Source organism: Bubalus bubalis, chromosome 18, assembly GCF_019923935.1.
Source record: "Bubalus bubalis isolate 160015118507 breed Murrah chromosome 18, NDDB_SH_1, whole genome shotgun sequence".
NCBI lineage: Eukaryota > Metazoa > Chordata > Mammalia > Artiodactyla > Bovidae > Bubalus > Bubalus bubalis.
Window position 1 is genome coordinate 35,989,494 of NC_059174.1, and position 24,895 is coordinate 36,014,388.

General features: G+C 38.2%; 1 protein-coding gene across 1 annotated transcript in view; it reads left to right on the forward strand.

Annotated features, from left to right (window-relative positions):
* Nucleotides 1-24,895, forward strand: part of SNTB2 (syntrophin beta 2) — a 72,317-nt gene that overhangs the window by 23,523 nt on the left and 23,899 nt on the right. The window contains exons 2-3 of the mRNA XM_025268944.3: nucleotides 12,408-12,621; nucleotides 23,614-23,824. Coding sequence (XP_025124729.1) covers nucleotides 12,408-12,621; nucleotides 23,614-23,824 — 425 coding nt within the window. The remainder of the gene's footprint in view (nucleotides 1-12,407; nucleotides 12,622-23,613; nucleotides 23,825-24,895) is intronic.

The following is a 24,895-nucleotide window of genomic DNA, read 5'->3' on the forward strand; positions in this document are numbered from 1 at the left end:
TTTGTTGGGTGTAACATAATGGCTTTTCCTTTTAATTGGATAATATTTTCCTTCCCATTTCTTCTTCCCAGTATCTAGCATTTCCAGCCTACTTCTTTCAGATTTTGCCCACATAGGTGTGTAGATTAGGCTAGGGACAAATTGGAAATATCCTGTGCAGGTATGTTTGGAGTGCAGACAAACAATCCTTTGACTTGATTACATTTTGCCACTGAGGAGAGGAGCTCCAGAGCACACAGTTTATACTAATCCTGCTCACAACTCAAGTGATGTGTTGAGTGACATCTAGGTTGTATCCTTCTTTAACTCAGTTCTTTAAAATACGTATTTATCCATTTTATTATGAAGTTTGTGATCTGTGTTTCAGTAGTGACCTCACTTTTTTCTTTTTGAATATTCACCTTGGTAGTTCTTTAAGGAGAAATGATCCATAACAGCCAGGGCTACTTTTCACAGTATTTGATCACCCTTAACTAAATATCAACAACCTTTCTAGAACAGATCACAGCATTTTACCTTGACCCTGATTATGGCCTTTCCTAACCGCTTACATTTCTCTGAATGTTTCATGTCCTCGACTGGATGCTGTAACCTCAGCCAGGCACACTCACTTCCACCTTGTCTGCCTGGGGTACTTCTGCTATCTTTCAGTGATAAGTCTCCTATTACTTTGTGTAATACATTCTATATATAGTTCTGTAATGGAGCTTAATATAGTGAGTTGTTATTACTTATTCATTGGTAAAATATAGTAGTATTTACACGGTTGGTCTTTCTGTCTTTGTTATTTACTAGTAGAGTGGCACATGCAAAGTTTTTGTTTTTTTTTTCTCTAAGGTCTCAATATCCTCATTTGTAAAATGGAAGTAATAAATGTCCCTGCCTCCTAGGGGTATCATGAGATTCAGTGAAATTATTCACATAAAACACTTAACTCTGTTTTTGAACACTGAGTATTGAGGTCGGCGATTGAATATTTGTGTCCTCTATTATATCTTGAGACTGGTAGAGACATGGGATGTGTTTTATTCATCCTTCAGAGATGGCAGGGCTGAGAGGGGCCTGTTTCCTCTGAGATCAGGTCTGCTTTGTGAGCTTTGTTCATTAACCCTCACGGTAGTTCTCTGCTGTGATTAGGGCAGATGCAGAAAGGCACAGTGGTCATTTTTCTGAGTTCACACCACATGTAATCCTTTATGTTCTATGGTAATGCTCCTGGGGAGGAGGTCTTAACCAGTTTGTACATTCATTCATTTAACAGATGCTTTTTACCATGTGCTGTGCTAATTTGTGAAACTGGTGAAAATGACGGTCGGGTTCTGCACTAGGTCATAATAGTAATATTTCAAATTTGTATGGCTGTTATAATTCATAAAATCCTTTTCCAGTCCATGCTTTATTTAATCTTTACAATAACCCCCTAAGGATAGACTTGATGATTTTTACATATAAGGAAGCTGAACTCCAAAAAAATGGAATTAAGCCACGAGCATGGATGTAAATTCTTCTGAAGGATGGACACATGGAAGCACACTCTTTTCCAAAAAGTAATCATTTGCTTTTGAAAAATAGCATTCTTGACTCGTGCTTTTTGTTTAGTTTTGTCTTGGCTGGGGCTTTCCAGCTGCTTTTCCGCCCCCGCCCTATCTCTGCCACACCTACGGCGGGGATGGAGACCGTGGCTCTGACTGTCCTGGCGCCTCTGTGCTGCTGCCGGCTCAGAGCACCGTGTGCTGTCAGTATGGGCAGGCTAGTGAGTTAAATATTGATCCCTGGTTGTTATTATTAAAGTCTTGTGTCTGATACAGAAAAAGTGAATTACCACAGGGTGAAAGGACTCTGACCTGAGTTTTAAAAATATGCTAATGGAAAGGTCTTCATAAAATACACACCCTTCTGCAAGGTTGTTAGCCAGCCCTTTTTTCTTTTTTATTCCCCCGCCCCCCCATTCTTGAAACATGAATTGAAATGCTCACTTGTTTGCACACACGGTGAGATTATGCTGTTAATCTTAGATAAGACCTGGTTACTCCACTTTTTAACTGTATAGACCCAGTGAGCAAGTTTGAGTGCTGACTCATTTGTACTGGTGGCTGATGGATTTATAGAAACAGTGTTTTATGACTTTCCACTATCTCAAAAGCCAAACTAAAAGTTGAGGACATATTCAGGAAAAGATGACATGGGTTTTTAGCCGTGGCTTTGCCACAGACTGCAGCTTGGAAGAAGTTTTCTAAATTTCTTTGAGCCTCCTTTTTCTTAGAGTTTCAGTTTAGCATCCTTAAAAATGAACAGTTTATACAAATGATCACTGAGGTCTCCTCTAGCTCTGCAGTTTTGTAAATTATTTAGATTAGTATTTGTCCACAGGACACTCTGGACGGCTGTGTGTGTGTATAAGGAGTCAAAACATAATGCATGTGAAATTGATAGCTATTTCATTCACCTCTAAATATGATCATTTATTTAGGCTATATTGACTGTAGCTCTATAATTCAAGGGTACATACTACACTCTACACTTGTGGATCTTTCTCCTTTCCTAGAATAATCTCTGGGAGAGAGATGGATTTAGAATGCATGAAGATAAACATAATCTCAAGATAAGCACTCTTACTGATTATAGGAAGCTAATATTAACACAAATTGACTGTCAGTTGCAAGGGCAAACTCTCACATATCCAAAGATGCACTATAATATTACTTAGTATTATTTGACAGGAACGCTTGGCATGAAATTTTGGAATTACATGTAGATGCCTTTAAAATGGAAAGGGCTTCCCTGGTGGCTCAGCTGGTAAAGAATCTGCCTACAGTGCAGGAGACTCGGGTTCAATCCCTGGAGAAGGGAATGGCCTCTAGAATGACACTGTTCTTTGGTTTTGTCATGATTTTGACCTCTCAAATTTACTCTGACTTGTTAAGAATAAGTAAAACTAAAAGTGAGTGGAGGGAAATGCAAAGTGGTATTTGGTCAAAGGGTACAAACTTCCGATTATAAGATGAATAAGTTCTGGGGATCTGATGTTCAATCTGGTGACTATAGGTAACAAAACTGTCTTATATACTTGGAAGTTGCAAAGAGAATAGATCTGAATGTTCTCACCACACTTAAAAATTGTAATTATGTGAAGTAATAGATGTGTTAACTAACCTCATTGTGGGAATCGATTTTGAACCATTTGAATCATTTTGTAAAATATCTATCAATTTGGATTTGTGTCACATTTTATCATGAACAAATGGACCTTGTATATTTTTTGAGCAAGAATACTACAGAAGTGATATAGCCTTCTCAGTATATATGGGAGGGTAGGGTGCATGATGTCATATGTCTTAATACTTTAGAACTATCGAATCTCTCCACATAAAGCTACCATTTCCTCCTTTGTAATTAATAAATATCTTGGTGAAGATCTGTTGAGACTGTAAGTATCCTATTACTATTTGAACTTTCACCCTTATTCTTTAAGCCTTTTACTAATTTTAGTGTTCATTACTGGTTTGGTGTACAACAGTTATTAGTGTAGTGTCCTAATGATGATTTCCTTTTTTTCTCATTCCTTTAACACTTGTTAATTGGAATTCCTCTTCTTCTCCTTCTGCTTCTTTGCTGCACCACATGGCTTGTGGAATCCTAATTTTCAGACCAGGGATTGAACCTGGGCCCTCTGCCATAAGAATGGACCTAAGCAGTGGATGGACCACCAGGGAATTCTCTAATTGAAATTCATCTTTAAGAGCTATCCCTTATCCCTCATTTATTTATTTATTCAATTATTTATATCTGTGTGGACTCATGGATATTTATAATCCCATACCACTATTATTTATTTTGATGCTTAAATTGTTCCAGCTTTTTGAAAATTACCCTTTAATTTAAAAAGTTAATAAAACGAATTATAAGTGAAAGCCATTATTTGTTGTGGGTTGACCAGTACATTGCATTGTAGCTTAAATTCACTACGGTGGTTGATGTCTGTGCACTCTGGCAATTCTCGGTTTACCACAGCTGAACTCCTCAGTCATGTGTTATATAAGAATGAAGGGAAAAAAAAGGAGGAGGAGGAAAAGAAAATGAACACATCTTTGTCTTTTCTCCTCTTTCTGAACTCAGTTAATTCTGCCAATTTGGTCAGAAAATCCCTCGTGACAACAAAAGCTTGGCAGTTACTAATAGCAGTTCTTTTGTACAATAAAAAAATTGTGAAGTGGTTAAAGAGATGGAAACTTGGATGGCGTTCTTGTTCCCCCGTGGTAAGTGACTGGATGTTCAGGATGGAATGCTTGCTGACCCCTTGAGCACAGCTATTGTGCTGGGTTAATACTGTGTTTCCGTCTATAGTTTATCACTTGGCGTGCCTGTCTAAAACAAACCATCCGGTGTGTCCAGCTAGTCCAGGACATCCACTTTGCAACGGATAAGCATTTCCTTGTGCTTAAACTGCTAGGTCTTTTTTTTCTGGTTTAGTAGAAAAACATTACTTTATTAGTGTTTTTATTAAATAATTTTCAGTTATTTAATTTTGTTTGCTGTTGTTACATCCAGTTTTGTGTAACATTTTATTTCTATTTCTTTAACAGCCTTCATCATATAGTATCTTTTCTCATTTCTCCTTTATTAATTGGTCTTTTTGGGGGCGGGTTGTATATCTTTCTTTTCCTTTTCAACTAAACAACTTGAGGTCAGAGTGTGTATTAAACATTTTAAGTAACCTACATGCTTTGTACATAGACATTGATGTTGAAAAGGGGGAAACATTACAATCTTTTTTTTTTAATAGTAAAAATTGTCTCCTATCATTTATGTCGGTGGTTTAGTCGCTATGTTGTGTCCGACTCTTGTGATCCTATGGACTGTAGCCTGCCAGGCTCCTCTGTCCATGGGATTCTCCAGACGAGAACGCTGGAGTGGGTTGCCATTTCCTTCTCCAGAGGATCTTCCCGACCCAGGAATTGAACCCACATCTCCTGAATCGCAGGCAGATTCTTTACCAACTGGGCTATGAGGGAAATCCTATCATTTATGTTACTGAAAGTGAAAGTTGCTCAGTCTTGTCCTACTCTTTTCGACCCCATGGACTATACAGTCCATGGAATTCTCCAGGCCAGAATACTGGAGTGGACAGCCTTTCCCTTCACCAGGGGATCTTCCCAACCCAGGGATCGAAACCAGGTCTCCCACATTGCAGGTGGATTCTTTACCGGCTGAGCCACAAGGGAAGCCCAAGAATACTGGAGTGGGTAGCCTATCCCTTCTCCAGCAGATCTTCCCAACCCAGGAATCAACCCAGGGCCTCCTGCATTGCAGGCGGATTCTTTACCAACTGAGCTATGAGGGAAGCTCATTTATGTTAAGAGTAGATAAAAGCATGTTATCTTGGGTTTGTGAGACAAGGGCTTTCTTATAGAAGTATGTTTTAAACCATTATTGACTCCCTATAATATTATATTTTTATATCACTTCAAGAACAAACTGCTCATCCGCAAACCATGTGTTTAAGTAGATAATAGTTTATTAAGTAGAATTTTGTTCTAATGGCTTATGTTTTCTAATAACAGATTTAGTTGACGAGAACCTCAACAAAGATCATTCATGTGCATTTTGTGTGATAACCTTTGGTCTGTGGAGTGACCAGTTTCCACATAATCAAAAAGAAGATGATAGTGTTGAACATGGATGCTTTATTCAAATATTTGCAAAAATCCTTAATCTAGAGCTATTAGCAGCAGTTTTTAACTGGATTTTACCACCCATGCCATAAATATTTCTCATGTTTTCCCCAGGATAGGGAAATTAGGACTATAAAATATATCTATATTTGTGACAGAATTTTTCATAGTTCATCAGCCAGTATTTGTGGTTCATCTATATGTTCATGATCCCTGTTGTGAGCACTTTATCAAGATACTGCCAAATTTTGACCACTGTATTACATTCATTTGTACTAAAACTAAGTACACATATTGTTACAGTGATGTCATATGGATTGGGGTAAAACTTGCTCTGAAAGGTTGGAAGCAAGTGTGATGTCAAGCCAGAGTCACAAAAAGATTGTGTATGTGTTATGAAAGTACATGAATTTCACCTCATGAATGTGCAAGAGAATGTATTCAGGACCTTAAGTAGTCCTGCAAAGACAGCAATGCAGTTCTGAGGAGTGACTAAAAAGAGTGAAGAACCATGGATAGATAAACACTACAGAAGTGATGTGTTGTAATTATTGTTGACTTTTGTAGTCTTGGCTTTTAATCCCTTCAGTGACCCTTGGTCAAATGGAAAAGATGAGCAAACCAGAAACTGTGACATATGTTATCGTTCATTTGCTAAATTGTGTCCAACTCTTTGTGACCCCATGGACTGCAACATGCCAGGCTTCCCTGTCCTTCACTGTCTCCTGGAATTTGCTCAGATTCATGTCCATTGAGTTGGTGATGTCATCCAACCATCTCATCCTCTGCTGCCCGCTTCTTCTTTTGCCTTCAGTCTTTCCCAGCATCAGGGTCTTTTCCAGTGAATCAGCTCTCCATGACAGGTGGCCAAAGAATTTGAGCTTCAGCATCAGTCCTTCCAAAGAATATTCAGGGCCGATTTCCTTTAGGATTGACTGGTTTGATCTTGCAGTCCATCAAGATTTTGTACAATCTTCTGAGCCCCTGAGACTTTAGGGCTTAGCCTTCTTTACGGCCCCACTCTCACATCCGTACATGACTACTGGAAAAACCAGCTTTGACTATACGGACCTTTGTCAGCAAAGTGATGCCTCTGCTTTTTAATATGCTGTCTAGGTTTGTCATAGCTTTCCTTCCAAGGAGCAAGCAGCTTTTAATTTCATGGCTGCAGTCACCACCCAGAGTGATTTTAGAACCCAGGAAAATAGTTAATCTTATTTAATCCTCTCAGTTATTCAGGATAGTTGGTATTAAGGTTAATATTAGAGTTTTGTGGACTAGAAATTGAAATTGAAAAGTTGAATTATTTGTCCAAATCATGAAGTTTATAATTGACAGAACTGAAATTCAAATATGGTCTGTTCAATTTCTTACCTTAGCCTCTACCTACTTTGTCCAGAGTGAAGTGAAGTAGTTCAGTCATGTCCGACTCTTTGCAACCCCGTGGACTGTAGCCTACCAGGCTCTTCCCTCCATGGGATTCTCCAGGCAAGAGTACTGGAGTGGGTTGCTATTTCCTTCTCCGGGGGGATCTTCCCAACCCAGGGATTGAACCCGGGTCTCCCACATTGCAGGCAGACGCTTTAACCTCTGAGCCACATTGTCCAGAGTATATTGTATTAATTGCACACCAAAATACACACTGATATTCATTGTGTGCTCAAGCACAGGCATTGGCACTTTTCTTACATTTCTCATTCAACCGCCATAGCCATTTGAAGTTGGTATTTAACATTTTACAAATGTGGAAACTGAGGCTTAGACAAGAAAATTATGTGCTTCAGACCTCTCAAAAGGTAAATGGTAATATCAAGGCTTGTACTGAATTTCATTTGACTTTAAAATTTGTTGCTCTGTTTTTATGCTTCAGTGACTTTGCAAAAATTATCCAAAGAGCATCAACTGTAGGTTAGCAAATGCATTGGAGGATGTGAGATACAGACGTACGACAGCTACATGCTGATACTCCATTGTTCTTTCAGCATTTATGGAACAGTCACTTTTCCCCATTGTTGTTGTCTCTGTCCTTGAATCTTTTCCTGAAATTGGCTTCTAATCCATGTTTTTCTTTGTTATTTGATGGCGTGTATTAAGTTGCTCAGTTGTGTCCGACTCTTTGTGACTTCATGGACTACAGTCCATGGAATCCTCTAAGCCAGAACACTGGAGTGGGTAGCCTTTCCCTTCTCCAGGGGATCTTCCCATCCCGGGGATCGAACCCAGGTCTCCCACATTGCAGGGGGTTTCAGCTGAACCACAAGGGAAGCCCAGAATTAACTTTAGTATTATTTATTTAATAGAACACATGCTTATTTAAAAGTTCAAGCATTGTAGAAATAACTTTCAATAGAAGAAATCACTGTAATTACAATACAGATGTAACCATTATTAGCAAATGGGCATATTTTCTTGAGTACTTTATGAACATACTAATTATATATAATTTTTTAAAACATAAAAGCTTTTATTTTTCTTTTGAGAACTTACTTTTTTCACCTAGTAACTCTGATATACCCTGAGTTCTGCCTCTGGTTTTATACTGTTTGAGTCATTTTACATCGTTTTTAAAAATCTGATAAGGTTAATTAAAAAACAAAATAAAACTAGCCTCTACTTTTGTATTTTAGCAGGAGATTAAGAAGCATTATAAATTATTCCTAAGCAGCCTTATGCAAAGTGCCTTTCTTGTTGCCTCTGCTTTAGTGAAAATAAAAGTCTTTATCTTTCCATTTTTTCTAATACTATAGGTGGTCAAGACTTTCTTACAGTTGTCAACAGTCCTCTGCTTTCTATTTAAAATATATATATATTATTTATTTATTTATTTATTTATTTTATTTTATCCATTTGGCTGTGCCAGGTCTTAGTTGCAGCATGCAGGATCTTTAGTTGCGGCCTGTGTGATTTACTTTCCCAATCAGGGGTCGAACCTGGGCCCCTGCATGGGAAGTGTGGCGTCCTAGCCACTGGACCAAAAGGAAGTCCCTGCTTTCGTATGTTTTGAAGTAAGCAAGAGGGGAATGACACAGATAGGAGCATTATTTCACATAAAGCAGTACTTCTTTTTAGGGGAGGGAGAAGTACTAAGAGTAGAATTGACTTATAAAAACAGAGATATGTCACAGAAAATAAACATAAATGTCAGCACCAAAAAGAAAAGAAAAATATGTACCTTGAAGTAATTTTTCAAATGCACAGTGTTTTCTGGTTGTGGATGAGTTATATAAAGGATTTTCAACAAACATCTACTTACTGTTTAGCAGTTTCCACAAGGAAATTTGCTGGTAGCTATCTTCCTTATAAAAACATTTAAAAATGCAGACCTAAGATGTTTAAAACATTTTTTTGTTAAAAAATGAAAAGCTTGCATATACTTTTGCAGTTTGAAGAAACATTCCAAAGAAAATCACTTTTTAAATTCATTTTTTAAATATTTACTTTATAAATGACCCACAGTGGGTTTTACCATATAAGATTAGTAGTTGAAGAAGACTACCAAGGAGAAATTATACAGTAAACAGTCCAAACACCCAAATTATTTCAACCGTTTGTTCTATGTTCATATATATAAAAGCATGAAAGCTAATACTTTTGAATAAAAGTAATAGATAGCCATGTTAGAATTTAATTGAGGCCTAAAAAATACCCTTTTTTGCCAGTTTGCATAAATTTATTATAAAAGGCCATAATTTTAAAATCCTAAAATTTTAATTGTTGGGGATGAATTTCAGAGCTACCTTATTTCTGGTTTGTTTGGATTTATTCCACTGTAGCTTAGAGGTTTAAAAGGAAATTTGAGTTCTCCTTTGTCGTCTCAGTAGTAATTTGAGATCCTCAGAAAGGATGTATCTCCTACTTCTGTGGACTTGGACAGGCCTTGGAGTGAAATGGAGTAGGAAGATGGGTGCTGTGCTTAGTTGCTCAGTCGTGTCCTACTTTTTGTGACCCGATGGGCTGTAGCCCGCCAGGCTCCTCTGTCCACGGGATTCTCCAGGCAAGAATACTGGAGTGGATTGCCATTTCCTTCTCCAGGGAATCGTCCCAACTCAGGTTATCAAACCCAGGTCTCCTGCATTGCAGGCAGATTGTTTACCCTCTGAGCCACCAGGGAAGCCCAGGATGATGGGTAATGAAATTAATTGAAAATCTCAGGACAAACACAAGCGATAGTTACTTTGTTTTAAAGCAGAACACTGAAATCACATAAGCCTGTGTATTGCTTCCCAGGTAAATTAGATATCTGTCTATGGTTCTCCAGCTGTTGTGGATGGCCGGTTAGATGGGGTATGGGTGCCATTGTCATCAACTCAAGTGAAACTCATTGCTCCTTTAATAAGGCCGTGCAGGAGGCTATGTGCTTATGTCTGTTTCATTTAAATATGTATAGTAATAAGCTCGCTGATGCTACTCTGTGATCAAGTGAACATCTGAGTATGTCATAAAGGGGGCTTTTCTAACACTATAGTATTTAAGAATAGTCATTTAGAATGTCTTTTAATTTCTCCCAATTGTGAGCCCAAAAGTTAGTATACTGCTTTAAATGTTTAAAAAGTAAATCTCTGCCATTAGCAGTGCCTGGAAACTTGAAGAATTTCTGCCAAAGTTGTTGTGATCTTATTCTCTCTTGAAAGCACTAACGCTTGTGTTCAGATGCCCGAGTCAGCTGCTCAAGGCATATACGAGGTGTAGCCCTGCTCATTTTTCTAGGATGAAAAAGTCTCCTTGGCAACCTGAAGCAGTTAACTCTTACTCTCTCCACCTAGAAAATACACGTATTATAACTAGACATAGAAAGCACCCACATAAACACACAGAAATCTTTCTAAATGTTGACATTAGTATTATTGTATCTCCTAGAAGTACATTTAACTTTAGCAGATCTTGTTGAATAACTTATAAGAAAATAATTTTGCCTCTTCTACTGATGGCTGTTAAATTTTTTTAACTTTTCTAGCTTTTTAATTTAGAGAAGAAGAAAGGCACCTACTATTTATTGAATGTTTAGTATATGCCTAGAATTTTTACTTGTTTGCAACTAACAAACACACATACGTACAATCTATTAGTAAAGTTTCAAAGGCTTGTAAAGTTTCTAATGCTATAAAAGATTAATACTAGCTATTATGACATTGATAAGCATCGATAATGATCATATCTTTCTAGTTTTTCAGTTCCCTTGATACTACTCTAATGAGCTACCACAGTGTAATTTGAGAGGAGGTAGATGCCTGCGGTAACATATATTGATGTTAGCAGAGGAAATGATGACTGATTTATCTATATTCAACTATTTATTGACATTTTAATGCTTTTTAAGATTTTAATAATGTTCACTTTATCTAGTTTTTGAAATAAGAACACTATACCTCAAATGACAGTAGTCGCCAGTCATAAAGGAGGTAAAAGAAGTGTACCTCTTAAAAGTGAACTTAAAAAGAAAAATGTTTTCTTTTGATTAAAAGCCATATCTTAATTTGGGACTACCATTGATAGAAAAACCCTTTAATACCATTAATAGAAAGCTATCATTAATAGAAAAACAAGTACAGTATCTTTGTACTTGTTTTTCAAAGCTATGATGATTTGTTTTCATAACTGTCTCTCTTACTAGACTGGGCATTCCTGAGGGCAGAGTCCACGCCTAAGCTGCTCTTGTATTCTCAGCGGCTAGCCTAATGCCTGATACTTGGAAGGTAGCTACAAATGTTGATTGAGTTGAATCTAATTGAAGTAGAGATACCTAGCCTGGAGAAGAGAGAGATAATCTCGAACTTCAGATGTTTGAAGGGCCCTCAAGTAGAAGAGATTAAGTTTGTTCTGTATGGCCTCTGTAGACAGCAAACCAATGAGTGAAAGTTTCAAGTTTTCTAAATGCTGCTGCTGCTGCTAAGTCGCTTCAGTCGCGTCCGACTCTGTGCAACCCCATAGACGGCAGCCCACCAGGCTCCCCCGTCCCTGGGATTCTCCAGGCAAGAACACTGGAGTGGGTTGCCATTTCCTTCTCCAATGCATCAAAGTGAAAAGTGAAAGTGAAGTCGCTCAGTCGCATCCGACTCCTAGCGACCCCATGGACTGCAGCCTACCAGGCTCCTCCATCCATGGGATTTTCCAGGAACGAGAAGAGTTGTTTAAAGCTAGATGGGGCTGTCTCAGGAGGTAATGAATCTATATCCAGATTCATTTGTGTTGTCCCACTACTGAGATAATTCAAGTATTTAATTGTTCATTTTTTCCCTTTACTCGTGTATTCAAACATTTACTGAACAGGCACTGGTGTGAATGTTGGACATCAAGATTGAATAAACCATAAACCCTGCCTTTGGGGAACTTGCAGCCAGAAGGGGAACTGAAGTATTATTAACAAAGGATTACACCCCCAGGGTGCTTAGAAGTTATTACAGAGGAGTGAGTAAATGGCAGGACCATGGAGAGAGTAAACAGAATAGGCTGCTGAGGAGGTGAGTTGACCAGGCAGGCAAAGGGAGAAGGGAGTCCTAAGAAGAAACAATATGCAAAGACTCAGAATTCAGTTTTTAGGATAGAGTAGTGGTGTATCATTTGGATTACCTGTGCTCTTAAAGCACCCTCTAATCCTAAGACTCTGTGTGCGGGCTCTTTAACTTTGTGTATTTTTTTTTCACTTCATGCAAGATAGTTCCTGTATGTATATATTTCAGTTGTTATTTTTCATAGGAAGTAAAAATACTGACCTTCTTCTTTGACTTTTGTTTGTAGTTAAATTCATACGAGAAGTAACGCCATATATCAAGAAGCCATCATTGGTGTCAGATCTGCCCTGGGAAGGTGCTGCTCCCCAGTCACCCAGCTTTAGTGGCAGTGAGGACTCTGGTTCTCCAAAACACCAGAACAGCACCAAGGACAGGAAGGTCATCCCGCTCAAAATGTGCTTTGCTGCTAGAAACTTAAGCATGCCGGACCTGGAGAACAGGTGAGCTGTACCTAAGGAGAACATCCTACCTACTCACAGCTTTGCAAACTTAAACGGATATATTATAATACTGCTTTTGCATGTTTTGTGCAATATTATGACTGTTGACTAAATTAGGTAAAGAAAAACATCAATCTGAGAGGAGAGAGTCATTTCTGGGCTTCCATATTTAAATTACTTCACACATATATGTGTATTGTTGTTGTTCAGTCTCTCAGTCTTGGCTGACTTCTTTGCAGCCCTCTGGACTCAGCACGCCAGGCTTCCCAGTCCTTCCCTATCTCCTGGAGTTTTCTTAAACCCGTGTCCATTGAGTCGGTGATGCCATCCAACCATCTCACCCTCTGTCGTCCCCTTCTCCTCCTGCCTTCAATCTTTCCCAGCATCAGGGTCTTTTCTAATGAGTTGGCTCTTTGCATCAGGTGGCCAAACAATTTTGGACGAACACACAAGAAACTTAATAATGGTTATCCCTGGGGAGTGAAGTGGGATTAGAAGGTAGAAGGAAAGAAGAGGCCTTTACTTTTCATTTTATACCTTTATGGAGTGTTAATATTACTCCTTCATTGTGATTATGACTTAATAACTGAAAAAAATCTTGTTCAAGAAACTTTTAAAAATATCTCCATAGAAGGAAATTCCTTATACTATGGATAGTGTAAAGAATCAGAGATCTTCATTATAGATCAGATTGCATCAACTACTAATATCACCCTTGCAAGTTAGCTTCTCTTGACCTCAGCTTCCTCATTTGAAAATGAGAGCATTGGATAATCTCTAATGTCCCTCCTAGTTCTATCACCGTTTGGTTTCTATGACTTTGTCTTCATTAATGCCATGCAGTGGTACCATTAAACTTAGTGTTAGAATAGACATTAAGGGTAAAAAGAAAGATAACAATAGTTGGGAAGATCCCCTGGAGAAGGAAATGGCAACCCACTCCCAAATTCTTGCCTGGAGAATTCCATGGACAGAGGAGCCTGGTGGGCTACAGTCCATGGAGTCACAAAGAGTCAGACACAACTGAGTGACTAACTTTCGCATTCACAAGGACAAACTTTTTATAATCTACTTTGACTTTTATGGTCTCCTCTGATCTGATTGCATAGCCAGGTGCCTAGTCAGGATGGGATGGTTCACAGAAGACAACCAGAAACTGAATGACCTTGAGCATTGTAGGTCATAGGGACATAGAAGCTCCTGCTCTGTAGTATATTGTGTGTATGCTGGAAACAGCTGAGTTCTGCAATCACACAGGCCTTGGTTTGAGTCCCAACTAGGTCACTTGCTCCAAGGAGGGCTCTGAGCAAATTCCTGGACCTCTATAAACCTTCATATTCTCATTGATTAAGAAAAAAGGCTTAACTGTGCAGATTAAATGAGATAACCACATGCAGCCCTTTGCATAGAGTCAAACACATAGCAGGATCATAAGAAATAGTAGCTTAAAAAGTCTTAACTGCTAACTTTAACTCTGTGTGTGTGCATTGCAAGCAAGTTCTTTATGTCTGAGCCACCAGGGAATCCTATACACACACACACACACACACGTTTTGTTTGGCCTTGCTATGTGGCTTGTGGGATCTTAGTTCCTGAGTCTACAGAGGTAAAAGTGTGGAGTCCTAACCACTGGCTGCTGCTGCTACTAAGTCACTTCAGTCATGTCTGACTCTGCGACCCCATAGACGGCAGCCCACCAAGCTCCCCTGTCCCTGGGATTCTCCAGGCAAGAACACTGGAGTGGGTTGCCATTTCCTTCTCCAGTGCATGAAAGTGAAAAGTGGAAGGGAAGTCGCTCAGTCGTGTCCGACTCTTAGCGACCCCATGGACTGCAGCCTACCAGGCTCCTCCGTCCATGGGATTTTCCAGGCAAGAGTACTAGAGTGGGGTGCCATTGCCTTCTCCACCTAACCACTGGACCACCAGTGAATTCTCATATATACATATTTTGAAAATTATGTTCTGATATGTTTGTATTGTTTTTATTTGCTTTCTTTTAAAAGTTCAAGACATAGAAATTACTTTGTGTTACATACAGACATACAGGTTTATTTGTTAAAGATTATATATATATTGGATCATATGTAAATACAAAACAGCTTGATCTTTGAAGAAATGCTATGTTTATTTTTTTTATACAGTAAGAATCTAATTTGTAAAGTGAATAATCACCTCTTAAATCCAAATTAAATTTTTTTTCTCAAATGAGTTAGATTTATGTAGAGACTTTGATCTGTTAATCATGGACTTAAAAAAAATTAAATAGTAAGGACTAGAGTAGAGTTATAATGTGACTAAATTTGTCAACTGATTGTCAGGCTGAGGAAAGTATTCAGGCTATGTCCCTCCATTATAAATCATTTCTGAGAATGAGAGTAGATTGTTGTCTTAGTCCATTCAAGCTGCTGTTAAAAAAAAAGAAAAAAAACATAAACTGGGTGGCTTATAAACAACAGAAATTTATTTTTCATGGTTAGGGAAAAGGAGGGAAGTCCAAGATCAAGGCACTGGCAGACTTAGTGTCTGGTGAAGGCCCGCTTCCAATGGTCATTTCCTTGCCATGTCTGCAGTGGCAGAGAAGTCTAGAAAGCTCTCTGGGGTCTCTCTCACAGGAGAGTACTGGTCCCATCTGTGAGGGCTCTGCCCTCATGATCTAATTGCCTGCCAGAAGCCCCATTTGCTAATCTTGTCATATTCGGGTTAGAATTCTAACATACGGATTTGAGGTGGAGACACAAACATTTAGTCTATAGCGCTTGGAGTGCTGCTGCTATATCTGAGTATTGTAAGAAAAGAAAAAGTATTACACAGTTTCTGTAGGATACTGGAGTTGTGGGAGTGAGGAAAGAAGGAAGGAGGAAGATGAAATGACTTGGCTCTATTGCTGAAAGCCGTGCTAGTTTATCATCCATGAAGACGTCTTTCAGAGCTCAATAGTCTTGACCTTTATTGAAACTTGGGGCTGCATGCTCTTTAGCACATATGCTAAAGGTATTTGATCAATGATCAGATTTGAAATAGATTTTTAGAACCAAATGGAAAGGGCAGTTTGGGCTACAAGAGTGTATCATACCATGCTTTTTAGTAAGACCATTGATTGGTCTACTTGACCAGAGTGTACTATACAATGGAAGTTCTTAGAAGAGTCAGGCTGTTGAAGATTCTTAGGCTTAATTCTGCAAAACAATTCATTTCTGATGTGGCTTGAAATACCAAATTTGGGGACCTCCCTGGCAGTCCTGAGGTTGACTCCATGCTCCCACTGCAGGGGGCACAGTTTCAATCTTTGATCGGGGAACTAAGATCCAGTATGCCCCACGGTGCAGCCAAAAAAAGAAATACCAAATTTGCAAATGATCTGCTTTTTGTAAAATATAAATCGAAAGAGATTCAAAGTTATTCTCATGTCACTCTTACTTGCATTCCAAGCGTGCTTTCTAGAGAAAAAGAAAAGCAGTAGAATTACAGGTACCTGGAAAAATTACTTGTGACTTTGGTTATCCCCACAGGAATGTGGATCTTTATCCTATGTGTGTATCTTGGTAAAAAAAAAAAAAAAAAAAAGTTCAGAACCATTGACTCGTTAGACTGAAGTTAGGGTGATGGACTTTGACACTTCAGCCAAGCTATTTGTTTTCCATAAGCCATGGTTTCCTCCTGTAGAAAATGAAAGCTTGTGTGAGGATTAAATAAGAGAATGATTATAAAATTGGCATAGAATACTCTCAGTATATTATTATTATACCTGCTGCTGGTGTCCTTGTAACCTTAAATAAGTCCCTTAATTTCTCTGTCCTCCTATTTTTTTCCTTCCATAAAATGAACATAATAATACATGTTCAACTCTGTTTTTTAGAACTACTTCAATAATAAATAAGATAGTATCTATAAAATCGCTTCTAGCTCATTCATCCTTAAATTTATCTCAGCTTTGTCAAAGGGAATGTCATGACAGGTAACACAACTGCGATGTTTAAAGCCATGGAGAGAAACAGTTCATTTAGGAACAATAAAAATAAATTTTATCAGGATATCTGTCACCAAGATATTTATCACATTGTAGCTCTAATTTTTTCCCTAATGTTTTATTGTGAAAATCTTCAAACTTGGGCGAAGTCGAAATAATTTTACAGTCAACACTCATTTTTCCACCACCTAGATTCTACCATTAACATTTTATTATGCTTGATTTATCACAAATAGGCCCATTTAGCCATCCATCAGTCCATCTTATATTTTTGATTCGTTTCAAAGTAAATTGCATACATTACTATGCTTCCCTCTACTCAAACATGCATATAGAGTTCAGTATTTTTGTTGTAACTTTTTTTCTTTTGAGATAATATCTACATACAATAAAATATACAAACCATAAGTTTTGACAGATGCATTCAATTGTGTGACCCAAGCCTGTCAAGATACAGAACATTACTCTTACCCTGGGAAGTTTTCTTTTGCCCTCCACAGTCAATTCCCTCTCCCACCGTCCAAGGCTACTCCTGTTCTGACTTGCTGTCATGTATTGGTTTCAACTATTCTGAAACTTCATAAAATTATAGTCATGTCATGTGTACTTTTTGTGATAGAATTATTTTACTCAGTGTAAGATTTTTTTTTAATTTATTTTTTAATTGAAGTAAGATTGCTTTACAGTGTTGTGTTGGTTTCCAGTGTAGGATTCTTGAGCTTCATCCTTCCTGTTATGTGTAACAATAGTTCTTTCTCTTTATTGCTAAGTAGTAGCATATTTTATGGATATACCACAGTTTCTTGATCAATTTTCCTATTGATGGTTACAATTCTTGTGGGCATACATTTTTAGTTCTTGTGGGTAAGTTCTTAGGAGTGAAACTGCTGACTCAAAGGATAGGTGTATGTTTATTTTTTTAAAAAACCTGTGAGACTTTTTTCCAAAGTGGTTGTGCCGTCTTACATTCCTACCAGCTACATCCATACCAACACTGAGAGTGTCAGTCTTTTTAACATTAACTGTTCTGATGAGTATATAGTGGAATCTCTTTGTGGTTCATCCTTTGTGTTTATGTAAAGACTTCTTTGACAGGAGAGGAAAGCAGCCTTTTTTTCCCCTCTGTTTCACTACATTGATTTAGTTTGACTATCTAGAGCTGGAAAAAAGTGCTGACTATCAGAATGTATAAGTGAGGAGGGGGAAGAAATTTATTTGCTTTTTCCACCTCTCCTCTTTCAAGACCTCACTAGATGCTTCTGATCATTATAAGCAGTTCATTGTGGAAACTGAAAGCTAAATAAATAATGACAGACTCCAGGGAGAGAACATGAGCCTGTTCCTTAGCAAACAGCATTATGGGCAGTGCAGAGTTTATCGAGAACACGGTGTTCTTAAAGCTGCTTTTTGGAAATGTAACTGTTATCATTGAGGTTCTCAAGGTCTGGGTCATCTTAGCTTTGGCTGTTTTCCATGTAAAAGGTAAATTTTGGCTTTATAACATACAAAACAACATTATTAATTGAACATTATTATAAATTGAACTCATACTTTATGACAAAGACTTTTCTGAACAGAATAAGCAGGCTAGACTTAAAGAATCTTATGCTTCTGTGGACCTAACCATGATCTGATTCATCTGGTCAGAATGTAATTGCTTTTCTCAGGAAATCCTCAGTGGTTTGACTGGAGGCCAGACCTCTTCACACTGTAGCTGTCTCCTCCTCTCTCCTGTGGGCCCAAACAATGACTGGCAGACTGCCTCAAAACTCTTAGTAGTTTTCATTTGAATTTGTCTTTTAAAACAGCAGTCAACATTAGGAAACACTTTGTTCCCTTTATCAGCTCCAGGGGCTGCTTCTTCAAAGGCAGACTTCTGGATCCTAGAATCATTAGTCCTGTTGTGGAGTTTATATTCTGTTTCTTCTAATTTAATTTCCTATTTTACAATCACATTTTAAGAAACACTACAGATTTTCTCTTTTGATGAAAAGTTTGTGATTCTGTCCAAGGGAACTGTTTTACTTCCTGTTTTCCCCTTTTTTAGCCTAGTGGTTCCATGATCTTCTGCTTAATCAGGTTATTTTGTAACAGACTTATTTTCCTTTCTTTCACTTATTAATAAGTAGGAACTTTAACATCAGGATTTTCAGACTTTTAACTATGGCCAAGGACCTGTATCTGAGACTTTCCCAGGAACTGTATGAAGTCTGAAGGCTTTTTCAGAAGGTGAACGTTTTGTGCCCAGAGAAGGATGAGCTGATTCTTGCCTTTAGTGTTAAGTAGGTCAGTAGGAGGAGTGAAAGAAATTTTTCATCATGGTTTTGCGACTGAACTTTTAGCATGTGATTAAGGGTGTTAAGCTGGTTACAGTGCCAAAGCAACCAGGTAGAAATGAACAGCCTCTGTAGAAAATGGTCAGCCCGGTAGAGAGTCTAAACTAAGGACATCCCTGGCTCTTGCATTCAGTTTGATGGGATGAGGGTGGAGGTCAGGCTTCTGCTGGACTGAGGGTGGGACAGTCACTAGCTGCTGGGTGTGGGGAATGCTGAACCGGTCAGCTGGCCTCTCTATTTTAGCTGCGTGCCCTACTCCCACTTCCAGAGGTAACTGGTGCCTCCAATTCCTCGGCCTCTTTAGGATTCTGCAACATAGACTGGCTCGGATTTGACTTTCCCCTACTTTTCTTAGGTTTGCTAAATCATTTAACTACTCTGTCTGCTTGCCAGCTTCCAAAATTTTGTTGTAGTCGCTCCTCTCATCTTCTCCCTGAGCTTATAAGATTATGCTTTTTAAAAATTCCCTTTAAATTTGTAAATGACTCCTTAGATAAAATACCAAAAGCACAGTACATTAAAGAAAACTTTACAAGTTGAACTTTATTAACAATGAAAGCTTCTGCTGTGTAACAGACACTGTGTACTAGGTTTCTCCAGAGAAACAAACAATAGGATGGATAGATAGGTTTATTTACTCATTATAGGAATTAACTCATGTAGTTGTGGAGACAAAGTCCCATGGTCTGCAAGCTGGAGAAATAGAAAAGCCAGTCTTAAAATTCACCCCAAGTTCAAAGTCCCAAGAACCAGGAGCACCAGTGTTTGAGGGCTGGAGAAGATGCATGTCCCAACTTAAGAAGAGAGCTAATTTGCCTCTCCTCTGCTTTTTTTATTCTATTTATGCCCTCGGTGAATTGGATGATGCCCAGCCGCACTGGCGAGGACCATCTCCTTTACTCATTCTACTGATGATGCTAATCTGTTGCAGAAACACCCTCACAGACACACCTGGAAATAATGTTTTACCAGCTACCTGGACATATCTTAGCCCAGTCAAGTTGACACATAAAATTAATCATCACACACTGTTAAGAGAACAAAGAGATAAGCTGAGGACTGGGAGAAAAATCTTTGTAAAATACACATGAAATAAAGGACTGACATCTGAAATATATAAAGAATTCTAAAACTCAGTAATAAGAAAACAACCCAGTTTTAAAATGGGCAACAGACACTTCACCAAAGGAGAAATAGAGATGACAAATAGGGAAATGAAAAGTGTTAAAATCATATTCTATTAAGGAATTGTGAATTAAAACATTAAGATGTCACTGTACATGTACTAGAATGGCCAGAATCCAGCAAACAGTACCACATGCTGGTAAAGATGTACACCCACAGGAAAGCTTATCTATCAGTGAGGGGAATGCACAATGAAACGGCTACTTTGGAAGACAGTTTGGCAGTTTCTTACAAAGCTAAACACAGTAGTCTTACCATGTGACCCCACAGTTGTGCTCCTTAGTATTTACCCAAAGGAGTCAAAAACTTAGGTCCACACAGAAACCTACACATGAATGCTTTCATCATAATTGCCAAAATTTGAAAACAACCGAAAGGACCATCCATAGGTGAATGGATAAACAAACTATGGTTCCTCCAGACAGTGGAATATTATTCAGCCATAAAAAGAAATAAGCTCTCAAGCCACAAAAGACATGGAGGAACCTTAAATGCATATCGCTAAATGAGAAAGTTACATACTACAGGATTCCTTGGAAACAGATCAATAGTTGCCAGGAGTTCAGAGCCAGGGAGTGGGGGTAATGTACTATTTTAAATCTTCCCATAACAAGTGTATAATTGTTTTCTTTAGAGAATATAATCATTTTTTAGCCAACAAGTATCAATATTTATGTTAAGGACCATGACAGCAACAATTGATATAGTGAAAAATAGTATTAAAAAGAAAAAAACATAAAATAGTATAGAAAACTAAATAAAGGTCAGTGTGAATATTAAGCTATTTGTCAGAAATCTCTTTCCTTCTCTCTGCTTTTTCTGGGCTTTTTGGATGGAGGAGTTCCTCCTGCCTAGGAGTATGTGTCCTGCTGGTGACTCAGCATGTAGTCTCATCCTTTTTGGGTCCAATTAAATCTCCCTAGGCCATTTCTCTATTGTAATCCATCTTACATCCCACCATCAAATTATTTTTTAGCTTATTATTTTTAATTGTGATAAAATACACATAACATAAGATTTACCATCATAACTCTTTTTCTGGAGGAGCAAATGGCAGTTCATTCCTGTATTCTTGCCGAGGAAATCCCATGGACAGAGGAGCCTGGTGGGCTATAGTCCATGGGGTTGCAAAGATTCAGACATGACTGAGCAACTGAGCACGCACATATACACACAACATAAAATTTACCATCTTAACTATTTTTAAATGTATAGTTCAATGGTATTAATTATATTCATATTACTATAATATCAATCTTCAAAACTTTTTCCTCTTGCACAATAAAAATTGTACCCATTCAACAGCTCTCCATTTCCCTCTCCTCCCATCCCCTAGCCACTACCATCCTAGTTTTTGTTTCTGTGACTTTGACTACTCTAGGTACCTCATATAAGTGGACTCATATAATATTTGCCCTTTTGTGATAGGTTTGTTTCATTTAGAATAATCCTCTCAAGGTTCACTCATATTATAGCATGTGACAGAGTTTCTTTCCTTTTTAAAGCTGAATATTGTGTGTGTGTGTGTGTGTATCCCATTTTGTTTATCCATCCCATTGATGGACATTTGGGTTGTTGCCACCTTTTGGTTATTGTGAATGATGCTCCTCTGAACCTAGGTGTACAGATATCTCATAAAGTTAATTTTTTAATTCATTGTCTTGATCATATTGTCCCCTTGTTCAGAATCCTCAGTGATTCCACGTTGCTTACCAATTAATATCCAGACTTAACCTGCTATTCAAAACCCCCAAAGTTTTTATCTCAAGCTGTTTCTTGCTGTATTTAGCTATAGGATAGGAAATCAAATAAACTCATCAGAACTATAACTAAAACAGAAGCAAAATAGCTTGTGACTATGAAGATGCTTCAGGTATGGGCTTTGTGAAGTGTTTCGACTGGTCACAGATCTTATTTTATGTTTTGACTGTTTTCTAGAACTATTGCTGTAAAACTGTGAAGGCATATGAAACATGGATAGACTGGTGGGTAGACCTTCAGGTAGCTAGCAGGGTAAGTCTAGTGGGAGGGCGTGTCAGTGGATAAGTAGGTAGGCAGCATGGATAGGTGTGTTTATAAGCTGTATACCAGCTCGGTAAGTGTGCCCCAGGGGTGAAGAGGCCCCCATTGCAGTCCTGCTTTGCTGCTAACATCTCAGGAGTACCTTTTTGAGCCAAGAATTTTGTGGTAGTCATCACAGTTCTTTATAGAAGTAGTTTTTGTAACTTGTATATTAGTTAAATATAAACTTTCTGCCTTCCCCATTAGATGATAGGCCCAGTGAGAGGAGAGACTAGTTTTTCTCAATTTTTTTCACTATTGTATCTCTAATACAGTGTCTAGCATAGAATCTAGAAAACAGTAGGTTTTCATTAAATGTTTATTTAAGAAAGGATGGACTGACCAGAGCTCAAATGAGAATGAATATTTGCCACATTAAGTATGGCAAGTTAAAATGGAATTATAAAGGAATTTCTAAATATGACCAGAGAGAGGGATGCAAGCTTCAAGGCAGACATTGCTGTACCTGTAAACCAGTCATGTTGGTCAGGCAGTGAGGGATCTCGTGACAGGGCTGCAAGGAAGCAAAAACTGTCTTCAGAAAGATGAAAGAATAAAAAGTTCTCTCCTTGGTCAGTGGCAGTTTGTCAGTTTTCAGCCTACCATGAAAAACACTCCTAAGAGCTTTTAATTTTTTCCCTTTTAAAAGATATATATGTTCACTGTTAGAGCACAGCAGTGAACATATGTTAGTCATTTATTGATTGATTTTTAAAATTCATCTTGGCAAAAGCTTTGCTCAAAACACAAGATAGTACCCAGCAAATTGCTTTATAAGGAATTGGTTGCGTGTATCTTTAAAAAAATTTAAATAAGTCCTAAAGGTTACTTTTGAAGTAGAGATTGTTCTTAGTTGAGCATTAATAAATAATAGTCATAGAATTGAAGATTTCTTAACTATTTTTCCTCCACTACTTGGAGGATGATTTAATCATATGACATTACCCAGACCCTAGAAAACAATTCCAAATTTTCATAGAGAGTCATATTCTTCAGCTATTTTATTTCACACAGTGGAAATTTCAGTTCAATTTTTGGCAATAAGTTTTACTTACCTAGCAATACTATATACCAGAATTTTCTAAGTATTTAAAAAAAAAATTCTTTCATTACAATGTGCCTATGAGATTCAGCAAGCAGGCTCTCCATTTCTTTGACTTGGAAATGAAGGCGGAGTGAAGTATTCTTACTATGGATTCTACACTAGGTTCTCTCATTTCAGGTCATTTCATGAATATTGAAACAGCAGACCCAGCATTTAGTCTTTCTGGTGATGATCTTTCCACATGTGGATTTCTCTGGAATTGGACTCTAAGGAATTGAGAAAAAGCATTTATATTCTGGAATGTAAAATTAAAGTTGATTTTCAGTTATATATGTTAAACCGTGGCAGTTTTGATGGCTTCTGATCTAGCTCATTTTCTTTTTTCTTTTTCCACACAGATTGATAGAGCTCCATTCTCCTGATAGCAGGAACACATTGATCCTCCGTTGCAAGGATACAGCCACAGCACACTCCTGGTTCGTAGCTATCCACACCAACATAATGGCTCTCCTCCCACAGGTGTTGGCTGAACTCAATGCCATGCTTGGTGCAACCAGTACAGCGGGAGGCAGCAAGGAGGTTAAGCACATTGCCTGGCTGGCAGAACAGGTAGGCTGGGAGGCAGGGCAAGGTCTCACCGGGTCACCGTTCAGAGCCAGGATGGTTCCCCCATTTCGTATGTCTGGAATGTTTATCACACAGTCAGGTCTCCAGTGTCTAACTTGTAGATCTTTTGTTTCTCCTCCCCTAGTCTTTAGCTATTTATTGCTAATTATCACTTCCACCAGAAGAATTGACTGTCATGATAGTCATCATCATAACATAACTATGAAGAGATTTTTATCATTTCTGTCCTTAATAACAGGAGATAATTTTCATGATTTTAGAATGGAATCAGCAAACTTATTTTGCAAAGGGCTATTAGTGCCACGACTACTTAACTCAGCCATGATAGCAGCAAAACAGTCATAGACAACATGAACATGAATAGATGTGGCTGTGCTTTAATAAAACTTTATTTACAGAAACAGAAAGTGGGCTGTATTTGGCCCATGGGCCATAGTTCCCCAATTCTTGCTCTAGTCTATTGACAGAGTTTCAGAGACAACAGGCTTACTACCCTGATCTGGGTAAAGTTTAAAATATACAAAATATTTTACAAGCTATTAAACACACGTATAGTTGTCTTCTACAACTGACAAATGGAAAGAAACCAGAAAACTTAAATAGAGGTTGGGTGAAAGGAAAGGAAGAACATAACCCTAGTTAGTTTAGATCCAAAGTTTGACAAAAGGGAGACTAAAAGTTGTACATGATGTTACAACACATCCTTTTTCTTTCAGGGCCTTCACCATCAGCTGAGCCAGAGGGAGCTGAAAACAAACAGGGTTAGGGAGTCAGAGATGAGTGTTCAGGGGCTAACTCTGTTTTTCATTGGTTTTCTTTTTAAAAGTTCCTTTATATCTTTGCACCCTAGTTCCTTCATGTGTGCCAGGGGGGCAGGGATTGCATCAGTATCAGCCCATAAAGGTTCTGTTCCTTTGTGTTGTTGTTTTGTTTTGTTTTAAATACAGTTTTAGGGTCTGGCTCCCCATGGTCCCCCTCAGGAGTCCCCATTTGGTAGACTGATGGTGGGGCCTGGCAATCTCATTCGCTCCCCCAGGTGATAGTGTGGTGAAT